Below are 12,641 nucleotides of genomic sequence, written 5' to 3'. Positions count from 1 at the left end.
CCCATCAGATCCTGGGTGATAAGCAGAGTCGGCCCTGGCTAGCACTTGGAAGGGCAACCTTCAAGGAATACCATGGTAGTGATATGGTGGTAGGTAGTGGCAAAACACCTTCGAACATCTCTTGCCTGGCTACCAGACAATCTTAAGATCTCCTGGCTACAATAGACACATTCCATTTGACAATAAATAAATAAATAAATAAATAAATAAATCAATCCAGGATTGATATTGGGCTTTTTCACATGCATTAAAGACCCAGCTTCCAAAAAAACATCTGTGGAGAGTAGAGTGTAGAGACTTTGTGCACTTCCAAGCAAATCAAGATCTATGTATGTCTGCCTTAATTTATCCTCAGACCTTGTATGGATAAATTCCTCCTAACATCTGTTCATCCAGCAACTAAAAAAAGTCATCCCTGCTATGACTACTTGGAGGTTTGGAAGGAACAACACTACATGTGGGCAAAAGGTGTTGTTAAACAGGCCCCAGCTGGAACCCAAAAGATTCCTGTCAGTACTATGTGCTACTCCCCTATGCAAGGAACAAGTCTTTTGTTTTCTGGACTGTATCCATTAACCTATGAATTGACTCCCTGCCAGCTTTTGCAGAATGCAAATTGAAAAAAATTAAGATGGAAAACTATTTTTTCAGTCTTTTGTCTACTCGAAAGGTAGCTTTAGCTTAACCTCTGAGCATTTCCAGAGTACTAATTCAATAGTCACCTGGCAGAGTTATGATTTTTGTTAACAGATTCTTGGGGATAATTGTGCTCCAAAGGAAGGGAAATCATGACAACAGTCCCACACTCATGAGATGGCATGACAGGCAAATCTTTGTTTTGCATTTTATAGGCCCATAGTGGACTATGGACATGTTTTATATGTCTGGGAGAATACAATAGCCAGACTAGAAAGTGGTGGCCATGCCATATTTGGGGGTTACTTCTTAAGCAAAAAGGTTCTGAACATGGAAAACGTATGTGCAACGATGAAGTGCTGACTGTTGATTGTTATCAGGCATTCTGTTTTCATCAGCTGTGCCTGTATTTCTAGGGAAAAGCACACAACACACTAAGACTGAACCAGAAACTCAGCATGGGATTCATACAACATTACGTTTAATGTCAACCATCTGTCATGGGAGAAAAAATGCAAAACTAATCTGCACTACCATTCATTCTTTTTTGCATACCCAAATCGCTTGCATTAATCTCAACCTCTGCCATTTTTCTGAAGTTCTGAGACACAAGGGCTGTTGTTTGTTCCGCAGCATGGATCAGTTTAGTGAGACGTCTTCTTCTGTTATCAGTTGGGATAGCTTCCCACGCTGCAATTTTATCCTTTTGAACAAAATTGTTCACAGTGTTGACAAATGCCTGTTAGATGAATAAGCAAATATTTTTATGAGGGCTATGTGGGATACTTTAAACAGTAGCAAAAATACAAATGCAAAGTCAAGTCACTCACGTTAAGAGTTAGATTAGGCAGTGTTTCCTCATTGGAAGCCTTGTTACTCATGCTCGTTATCAAAGGACATGTTGCAGATAATGCTTCTATGTAGGAAATCACATCTATGGGTGAAATTTGTCCTGAAGTGCTTTGATTGATTTCTTGTAAAGCAGCAAGAGGTTCTTTTATTTTTCTAAACTGAAAGAAAGTTAAAATCATACTATATGTTTACATTTCTGCTACTTGGTCAAAGGAAAACATTTTATCTGTAAACATTTATCCTTTACAAAGGTCTTGTATTTTAGTTTTTCAGTTTGAATGTGTGCTTGACATTCTTGGTAAACTGTTTAAAAAAAACTAGATGGCATAGGTGGAAAAAGAAATTGGATGGGCAACATCTACATTCAAATCCCTTCCAAGCCACAAAGCTCATGGGTAGGTAATCAGCATCTCAAAAGGATGCAGTGGGGGTACACTGAAACAACTTGCCCCTAGGGGTTTGACTGCCCATCATATGTCTGCATCAAATATATTAATTAAACTGCTATTCCACATGCTTTATATTCATTTCTTAATCTATTTTCAGGCTGCATTCTCTAAAAAGGTATCAACCTAAAACAGAAAAGATCAATATAAAACCAACATTCTACCCAAGCATTTCAAACAGCTTTCACATTGTTTGGCAGCACATTTTAAAAGGAGGTCTTTCTATGCAAGGAAAAAAAATGAAAAGATGTGCAAACCAGTCTATTCTCCAGTGACACTTACTTTTGATAAGGTTCTGTTAACATTTTCATCTGTACATTCACGATGCAACACACATTGTGCTGTTGGGATTTCTGCTGAAATTGAAAGGGGGTCTAATTAAGGCACTACAACATGATTACTGTATCAGTATGGCAACCATTTTATATATATTCAAACCATTCCCACTGCCAGCATGTTTCAATGTGGAATTTTCAGATGACTACTCACAACTGAGCCCCTGTTCGACTTTTACCTGAATTTTTGTAAGATTAATTTGGACTAGATATCCATATGGTGCTTCTCTGAAGGAAAGCCAAGATGCAAATTTTCGATAGATGGGCAGGTAACTGGATAATATCCAGAGGGAGAATTGAGTTTAAGATGGGCCATGATTAATCATGGGCACAAATTGCACGGCAATGAAAAATTTGAGCCGAATTATGGCCAGACTAGGCCTTGGGTGGTGATGCACAGCACACACGTGGTCTCTGAATAAATCCCCAAGCTTTTGGTGTATCTTGGAAAACAAAGAAAGTTTTTCTTTCTGGTGCAAAAATACTGGATAAAGGAAGGGGTGGTGTTTTCTAGCCCAAAGTGTTTTAAAAGAACAGAGTGAAGCATGGCTAGGAACAATACCATGGGTTCACACTGTTATAGATGCTGGTCATGAACAAGCCCCTTTCTCTCCATCTGGATCTATCATGGCCTTTTCATCAGCATGCAGATAGCACAATTATGGGACATGGTCACGTCATCCTTCCAAAAAGGGAGGAAGGATGACCCGGGAAACTACAGACCAGTGAGTCTGACCTCTGTTGTGGGGAAGATAATGGAGCAGATATTAAAGGGAGTGATCTGCAAACATCTGGAGGACAATTTGGTGATCCAAGGAAGTCAGCATGGATTTGTCTCCAACAGGTCCTGTCAGACCAACCTGGGTGTAAACTGCACGGAGCTTTTATTCCAACCCCAGGTTGATTCAGTCCCTGCCCTCTACACAGAATGCGATTTGGGGCGATTTAAATTTTCCTTCTGCAGCAAGAAGGATTGATCTGGAGTGACTCTACCTTTATTGTGCGATATCTTCCTGTGCTTTTAAGCCTGAATATATTCAGAAAATCGCATTGTTTTGAATCTGAGCTCTCCTCCGTGGTAGAGGACCCATGATTGGCTACAGGTGGTCATGTGACAAGGAGAAGCCTTAAAGGAGAAGCCCCTAAGTTCTCTCAACTTCTGTTGGACTTGGATTTTTTTTTGTGCCTTCTTCGTTCCCCCCCCACCTTCAAGAAAAGAAAGGATTTTTTCCTCCCTCCTCTGACTTCTTGAATCCTCCCCCCTTCAAGAAAACAAAGAAAGAGTCTCCATTTACCTCACCCCCTCCTCTTCTGAGCCTCCCTAACCACGTGAAGAAGACTTTCCTGTTTCAATGGGGAGGGGGGGAAGAGGAAGACCCGAGTTCAAAGTGAACTGAATTCAACAGGATTGACAATGGAATAAACAAAGTAAGTGCAGACTCTGCCCTGGTTTCCTTTTTTGACCAAGTGACAGGTTTGCTAGATTGTGGAAATTAGGTTGGTTGATGTCGTTTACTTGGATTTTAGTAAAGCTTTTCATAAGGTTCCCCATGATGTTCTGATGGATAAATTGAAGGACTGCAATCTGGATTTTCAGATAGTTAGGTGGATAGGGAATTGGCTAGAGAACCGCACTCAAAGAGTTGCTGTCAATGGTGTTTCATCAGACTGGAGGGAGGTGAGTAGCAGGGTACCTCAGGGCTCGGTGCTCGGCCCGGTACTTTTTAACATATTTATTAATTATCTAGATGAGGGAGTGGAAGGACTACTCATCAAGTTTGCAGATGACACCAAATTGGGAGGACTGGCAAATACTCCAGAAGATAGAGACAGAGTTCAACGAGATCTGAACACAATGGAAAAATGGGCAAATGAGAACAAGATGCAATTTAATAAAGATAAGTGTAAAGTTCTGCATCTGGGTCAGAAAAATGAAAAGCATACCTACTGGATGGGGGATACGCTTCTAGGTAACACTGTGTGTGAACGAGACCTTTGGGTACTTGTGGATTGTAAACTAAACATGAGCAGGCAGTGTGATGCAGCGGTAAAAAAGACAAATGCCATTTTCGGCTGTATCAACAGGGGCTTCACATCAAAATCATAAGATGTCATAGTTCCATTGTATACAGCACTGGTCAGACCACACCTGGAGTACTGTGTGTAGTTCTGGAGGCCTCACTTCAAGAAGGACATAGATAAAATTGAAAGGGTACAGAGGAGAGCGACGAGGATGATCTGGGGCCAAGGGACCAAGCCCTATGATGATAGGTTGAGGGACTTGGGAATGTTCAGCCTGGAGAAAAGGAGGACGAGAGGGGATATGATAGCCCTCTTTAAGTATTTGAAAGGTTGTCACTTGGAGGAGAGCAGGATGCTGTTTCTGTTGGCTATAGAGGAGAGGACACTTAGGGGCTTTTCGCATGCCTTCAAAATCGCACAATGGTTGCCAATTGAAAACGCTATTGATTTGCCGTTATGCACAATGTCGTTGACAATCTGCCACACACCTGAAACCGATCCGCAAAAAGCGCTTCGTTGTAGCGCTTTCAGGGAAATCCCCAAAAGTGGATTCACCCTCCGGAAAGTGATACACTCCTGCAACCAATCTGCAACACTAGCGAAAAAGACCTGTGCATTAACATTGTTGCGGTTTCTACAAAGTCCCTCCCCCTGGCTCTCTCCTCTTATCTTCCGGCGAAGCGATCGCCATTTTTTTTTTCTCCGAGCGAGCGGGGATAAACGCACCAGCGAGCCTCTTTCTGTTTAGAGGCTTCCCCGGCTTCAGTCCCTCCCCAGAGTCACTAAGCACAAACACAGAGAAGCCCGTTTGCTGATGTATTTTCCCTTTATTTTTTACACTTTTTTCGGCCGAAAATCGGGCCCGTGAGAGGGGGGGGGATTTTTTTTTTTCACTCGGAGGGAGCGTGGCAATGATAAAACGACAGCTCAAACACACCAGGCAGCTGGATGGGTCTCTCCGTTGCAACGAATCAACACAGATTCGTTGCAATGGGTGTTTTTTTTTAACTTTCTTAAAGGGAAAGGGGCTGTTTGGGAGCATGCTAACGGCCGCCCATTGGCTGCTTGACGGCCAGGGGCGGGACGAGCTTGGCAATAGCGCTTCCTGGCTAGCGATTTTTGCCGAGACCGGAAGCCTGTGGGAAACGCTCCAAAACGCAACTGGATTCCACTACAAAGGCAGGTATGCATAACGACGAATTCCACTATTTTAAATGGCGATTTTTCATTCAGCAACCAATTTGCTACAAAGATCCCGGTGCGGAAAGCCCCTTAGTAATGGGTTTAAACTACAAGTACAACAATATAGGCTAGATATCAGGAAAAGGTTTTTCACAGTCAGAGTAGTTCAGCAGTGGAATAGGCTGCCTAAGGAGGTGGTGAGCTCCCCCTCACTGGCAGTCTTCAAGCAAAGGTTAGATACACACTTTTCTTGGATGCTTTAGGATGCTTAGGGCTGATCCTGCGTTGAGCAGGGGGTTGGACTAGATGGCCTGTATGGCCCCTTCCAACTCTATGATTCTATTATTCTATCCTGGGGTGTTGGATATGGGATGCATTTGCCTTCTCTGCATTTGTTTCCCTCTGTTCCTGTTGGGCTGTGTTTGTAGTGTGGCAGCATGCTAAGTACAGGGGCTGACTGCCCCTCCCCCCCATCAAATTGATTGCTATAACCATATTGCTGGGATTTTAGCCAAGGACTTGTCCTGAAGTTTGGATGGTGAGCTACCTCTACCTATTGCAGGCAGGGCAGTTACTGAGCTCAGACGTTTAAGCCCAAGCACTGGGCATGAACAGAGGGCCTTGTCTAGGGCTGTTTTCTTTATTCTCCTATCTACTTTACTTGTTCCAGGCTTTAGTGACATTCACATTTTTAGGTGGTTCCACATTTCTTAGGTGGTTCCAGTAACATTAACATTTCTTAGGTGGTTCCACTCTGTAGCCATCACCTTTCACTCTTGTCACTTGCAAGGTGACTGCGAGGGATGGATATGGTTCTTGGGTGTTCCTTCAACTTTGCTGGGGCTCCCTGAGAATTGGGATTCATCCCATTATTTGGACTGGTTTGGGCTTCTACCCAGGGCTATCCCCTCTCACTCACCACACTGGCAAGGTGACTACTGTCTGTTGGACAGGGCAATTTTTCTGTTGTGTTGCTGCATTCCCTAATGGCAGTCTCCCTCTCACTGCATCCACAACCTGGAGCTTGGGTGTGGGGCACAACACATGGCATACATCTATGTATTTTTAGGCAGGGGTCTAGACCCAGATTCAATTGGTCATGAACTCCTATGGATCCAAGTGGTTGTATCCTTCCAGATGCAAAAAAGGCCCTGAGTGAAGGGGCATGATATATTGTGTCCAGGAATACTCTGTGAGCTCCTGTCTCTTTGTCTTATATGACATGGCCACCTTTCACTCTGACCATTGGCAAGTGGGAATGCATGGGTATTCTTTCTAGGGAGCTTGTAGTGTGTCGTAATACCAGTGCTACCTGTGCCACTTGATATCTGCTGCAAAGTAGAGTTTAGGCAAGGAACCCAAACATGTCATAGAACATTCTGATTCAGAATGTGCTAGGGGTGGGGGGGTCCACTTTATCTCCCCTGTTGGGAAGGCGATCATAGGGCTAATCCTAGTTGTGTGGTCTCAGGGGATCAGCTACAGCCACTTCGGCAGGTCCTTCCATTTGCCAGCTAGTCCTTAAGTCTAAATTATTTTCATTTGTTCCCGCTTTGCTGGGGAGGTGACTGCAGGGCAACCCATCATGCATCCAGGGCATTGGGTGTGATATGCATCACTGCTTAGTTGGCGGCCTCCACTATAGCAAGGTGAGACTGCTGGCTGTGCTTCCTTTTGAGGTGTGGCAGGGGGTCTGATGTGGAGGGATCATCACCAGTACTCAGTTGGTGATTCTTGTTAAGCTTCTATCTGGCCATCCTTCTCTCCTCTTCTTCTTGCTCATGCACATGACCCTCCTCACTTTCCCTGCTGGCAAGGTGACTGCAGTCTGCCAGTGCAGAACAATCCCTTCCTGACTCTGAGTTCTAGGTCTTGCTGTGGCCACCAATGACTGTGTCTATCCCTCTTAAGCCAGCTGCAAGACAGATCCTGGGATGGGGCATGACATGACATGCAGGGGACTTGGGGGGGGGGGCGGCTTTCCTTTGACTTATCCCACTGGCAAGGTGACTGCAAGGGATGGTTCATGTGTGTCCTGCCCTGCGTTTTTCACTGTCGGTCAATGCAAGGAATGTGTCCTCCTATTTGATCTGGTCATGGGTTTCATTTGGAGTCATGCTGGTTGTAAGCAGCAGGTTTTATAGAGAGTCATCCCCTCTATTCTCATGACCTCTCGAAGCTGACCGCAGTCCGGTGACAGTCAAATTTGGATGTCTGTCATTGTACTGTGTGGGCTGGGCTTTGAGACATCCTGTAACTTTCTCCATTAGGTGCTTGTGGTTTACAGCTGTTCATGCCCACACTTATCTTCACCTGACCTGATTTGAGCCTTCAGTAATTCAAGAATGCCACGGGATGCAATGAGACTATAGGTTTTTTATCATATGTATTAGTTATGTGGAAGAAGTAAAATATTTTGGATAAAAATTCATGAGAAGTTGCAGAGATTACTCAAAATTAAGTTTCCATTAGATCTGAAATGTATGTTAGGTATTTTCCCTGAGAATTTGCCTGTGTTCGTTAAGGAATTCTTCTATGTGAAAATGACAGCCAGACTTTTAATCACCTCAAGATGGAAGCAGCGAGGACTGAGAAATCAGGAGAATATGCTGAAATGGCAAAATTTACTAACTTGATAAACAGAAGGCCACCAGAATAATTCTAAAAACTCTGGGGTTTCTTTCTAAAATCATGCTGAGTTATAATGTAGTGCAGGGAAAGTCAAGCTGTGGTCCTGTGGTTGACTACCCCTGATGTAGTGGATCAAGATTTTTGTGTTAACTTTCTGTCTTTTTCTTCTAGATATCTAAATAAACAGATTACAGGAAATCCATGGAGTGGCTTTTCATAATAGATTCAGTTTAGACCCTGCATGTCATGGATAGGTACTGCTAGCTTCTTTTTGATGCCTCCCCTTCTAAATGGAAATATGATAGGGCCTCCCCACATTCCATGGCTACACATCCACCCTGACTAGGTTTGGCCCTGCCATATAGTCATTCACCTTTACCAGGGTGGGCACTGCAAAGGTGGCTCCCAGGCCTCAGGAGGGTGAAAGCATTACCCCTGCCCCATGAACACATTAACTGCATTCAGGGTGTGCATCTGAGGACATGCAGCCACCTGCTGTGCAGCTGGATTCCTGGCCCAGGCAGGGTGGGAGGGTTCACCCTGTCATGTGATCACAATGACCTAGGTCCATTTAAATGTCTTTCCCCAAGTATGCCTCCCCTCCTTAACACCAAGGCTTACAAATAGTTGAGGATCAGCTGTTTGTCGGACTTTAAACTGGGTGGGTGGTCTGTTTGGCAATCTTTCTACTCCACAGACCCTTCTGAGACTGCAGAGAGAGGGCTTTCTACAACTTCATCAGAGTCTGTGGGGGAAACATTTAGTGACTCCACCAAGCAGCTGATCTTCAGGGTCTTTCTCCCTCCTAGACCTTTCAAAGCTTCAGAAGGGCCTGTGGGGCAACATTAAAGTCTCTGCCAAACATCTGATCGTCAGGATTAGCTGTTTGGCAAGGTCTTTCTCAATCAGCCAAATCAAAACAAAATTGATTCAAATGTTTTTGATTTGGCTGATTTAAGCCAATTGGATGTGTAAGCATCCTTTGTATCTCTCCTAGCACCCTTTTCAAAAACCCCTTTGGTATGGAACAATATCACCATGAATGTCAGGCTTTTTTAGAGCCATACTTCCAGTGTACACTTCAAGCAGCAATGCATATATTGTTCTGTCTGTGTGGAGTTAGGTACCATTTGTGATGATTGTATAGTCATTTTCTTTTAGTCTAAAAGATTTTAGGTACCTCTACTGTCTGCCTTTGTGTTGCCCTGGGCCATTCTAAATATTTCAGTAAATGTGCCACTTTGTAATCTTTAGTAGAATTTATTCATGGTTGCTATCACAGCTTTCTACAGTTTTCCCTCGCTGCCAGTAGCAGCCAATTAGGCAGAACGTTGCAATGCAACAATAGCACTAAGTAACTTCTATGGGCTATTACACAGAGCATAGGAGCTATACCCTTAGTATAGTGTTCCTGGCTATCCCTAATAAAAATTGGCAAATAATGAGTACCCCCCAGATTTGTTTCCTCTGCCATTCCCCGGAGTCCATTTAAGTTTGCACCAACTGCTTCAGTGACTCCATCCAGCTACCTCATTCTCTGTCGTCCCCTTCTTCTTTTGCCCTCGATCGCTCCCAGCATTAGGCTCTTCTCCAGGGAGTCCTTCCTTCTCATGAAGTGGCCAAAGTATTTGAGTTTCATCTTCAGGATCTGGCCTTCTAAGGAGCAGTCAGGGCTGATCTCCTCTAGGACTGACCAGTTTGTTCGCCTTGCAGTCCAAGGGACTCACAAGTGTTTTCTCCAGCACCAGAGTTCAAAAGCCTCAATTCTTTGATGCTCGGCCTACCTTATGGTATATAGGGTCCAATTAAACATGCATCTTGGCCCACCCTTTACACTAAGAAGATGGGTCTTAATGCCAGTGGATTGAGGGGTACTGAAAGTAGCAGTCTATTGATAATGCCATCTATAGTCACTTACACAAGATATTTGGTCGATTAACATTAATGCATGTTGTTTGGTGCAGAAAAGAAGAGCATCAAATCTATTGTTATGATACACAGTGTTACTTCTATTTTTCAGTAAACACACATATTATTAAAATATATAGAAGTTCATGTATTGCCAGTTTCTTGTATCCAGCCACTTAATCTAACTGTAGAGAAAGAGTCACTGGTGGGCCTCTCAGAAGATATAGTTCTATAATAACACATAAACCTTTATAATATCATTTACCTTGGCAGGAAGTGCCATCGTTTGGTTTAAACTGTAATTTTCCTGTGGATGGTTGATAACCTTCCTTACAGGAGCAGTTATACCCTCCATCCAAATTTTCACATTTCGCATGATCTCCACAGGCAACGGTTACTGCTTCACTGCACTCATCTATATCTGCAAATATTGTGAGAAATGGAATTTTGCAAAAGGTTTTACATACTAGCACCTTGCTTTGTTGATAGTGAACCAACATACTGCAAGCAATTGTATATCAAAAATGTCATATACAAACACACACACATATATATGAGAAAACCTAAACTATTCATCAAATGTAATTGAAATATGTGTGACAAATTATATAACTGTGCAGGATAAATTTTAAGGCAACTAGAACAGGGTATAATTTCAAAATCAAGATAGTAGTGGATTCCATGCATGTCTAGAAAACATATCCTGCTAACTGGAAGTTGTGGACACTGCTGTGGACGTCCAGTGAGGAGAAATACTCTGCATACCTTGTTTGTTATCATTGGTTAATTCAAATAGTTCAGAATTAATATTAACAACCCTGGAAAGTCTTGGCTCCAAGTAAATCCTGAGCCCAAAAAAAAGTCTCAAAATAAGTCACTTGTTTACATAGGCTGCTTACATTCATATAAACTCCCTTCCCTCCCAATCAAAGCAAAAACAAATAACAATTAAGGAAAGCTATGTCTGGAAACAACAGAAATGTACCATTCATTTTTAAGGTCATAACATCAATAGGTATTAATTATATTCCAGCCAAACATAAAACACTTCACAATGATCCATATGAAATACTGCACTTTCCTGTCCAAATGAAGACACGAGATGGATGAGCTAGGTTTTATTATATGGCAGATCTGCATCATTACAAATTTATCTAACTGGGTGGGGTGTCAACTGGCAGCCTTATTTCCAGTGTTTTTGGCAGCTGCATCCTGGCCTAACTTGGCCAGTGTTGTCTCCAGTTTTGTGAGAAGTAAAGGAGGCAATAGGCCCACTGTTGAGTGCAGATGGACAAACTCTAACAGAGGATGCAGAGAAAGCAGAAAGGCTCAGAGCCTATTTTATATCTGTTTTTTCCCACAGGTTTCCCACAGGATTTAGGCACATCTAGAGATAGCAGTAGCCAAGAGATAGTGTCTGGGTGGCAGGTTAACATGGATAGAAAGGTTGTCAAGAGGCATTTAGCTGCACTGGATGAGTTCAAATCCCCTGGGCCAGATGAAATGCACCTGAGAGTGCTCAAAGAACTATCCAGAGAACTTGCACAACCCTTGTCCATCATCTTCGGGACCTCTTTAAGGACTGCAGATGTCCCGGAGGACTGGAAGAGAGCAAACATTATTCCGATTTTCAAAAAAGGGAGGAAGGATGATCCGGGAAACTACAAACCAGTGAGTCTGACCTCTGTTGTGGGGAAAATAATGGAGCAGATATTAAAGGGAGTGATCTGCAAACATCTGGAGGACAATTTGGTGATCCAAGGAAGTCAGCATGGATTTGTCTCCAACAGGTCCTGTCAGACCAACCAGGTTTCCTTTTTTGACCAAGTAACAGGTATGCTGGATTGTGGAAATTTGGTGGATGTCGTTTACTTGGATTTTAGTAAAGCTTTTGATAAGGTTCCTTATGATGTTCTGATGGGTAAATGGAAGGACTGCAATCTGGATTTTCAGATAGTTAGGTGGACAGGGCATTGGTTAGAGAACCACACTCAAAGAGTTGTTGTCAATGGTGTTTCATCAGACTGGAGAGAGGTGAGTAGCGGGGTACCTCAGGGCTCGGTGCTCGGCCCAGTACTTTTTAACATATTTATTAATGATCTAGATGAGGGCGTGGAAGGACTACTCATCAAGTTTGCAGACGACACCAAATAGGGAGGACTGGCAAATACTCCAGAAGATAGAGACAGATTTCAACGAGATCTGAACACAATGGAAAAACGGGCAAATGAGAACAAGATGCAATTTAATAAAGATAAGTGTAAAGTTCTGCTTCTGGATCAGAAAAATGAAAAGCATGCCTACTGGATGGGGAATACGCTTCTAGGTAACACTGTGTGTGAACGAGACTTTGGGGTACTTGTGAATTGTAAACTAAAGTCAGACCACACCTGGAGTACTGTGTGCAGTTCTGGAGGCCTCACTTCAAGAAGGACGTAGATAAAATTGAAAAGGTGCAGAGGAGAGCGTCGAGGATGATCTGGGGCCAAGTAACCAAGCCCTATGAAGATAGGTTGAGGGACTTGGGAATCATAGAATCATAGAGTTGGAAGGGGCCATACAGGCCATCTAGTCCAACCCCCTGCTCAATGCAGGATTAGCCCTAAGCATCCTAAAGCATCCAAGAAAA

The 12,641-nt window shown here is 43.1% G+C and overlaps 1 protein-coding gene across 4 annotated transcripts in view; it reads right to left on the bottom strand.

The window, feature by feature from the left end:
- The window catches only part of ADGRL4 (adhesion G protein-coupled receptor L4), a 119,047-nt gene that overhangs the window by 36,119 nt on the left and 70,287 nt on the right, over window positions 1–12,641 (bottom strand). For 2 of the 4 annotated variants that reach the window (XM_077333228.1, XM_077333232.1), the window contains exons 4-7: window positions 10,278–10,433; window positions 2,217–2,290; window positions 1,467–1,646; window positions 1,192–1,375 (exon numbers count right to left, since the gene is read on the bottom strand). In XM_077333228.1, coding sequence (XP_077189343.1) covers window positions 1,192–1,375; window positions 1,467–1,646; window positions 2,217–2,290; window positions 10,278–10,433 — 594 coding nt within the window. The remainder of the gene's footprint in view (window positions 1–1,191; window positions 1,376–1,466; window positions 1,647–2,216; window positions 2,291–10,277; window positions 10,434–12,641) is intronic. The other 2 variants (XM_077333229.1, XM_077333231.1) reach the window with 2 other exon arrangements.

The sequence above is a fragment of the Paroedura picta genome, chromosome 4, assembly GCF_049243985.1.
Source record: "Paroedura picta isolate Pp20150507F chromosome 4, Ppicta_v3.0, whole genome shotgun sequence".
NCBI lineage: Eukaryota > Metazoa > Chordata > Lepidosauria > Squamata > Gekkonidae > Paroedura > Paroedura picta.
This window is presented reverse-complemented; position numbering and strand designations above follow the sequence as displayed.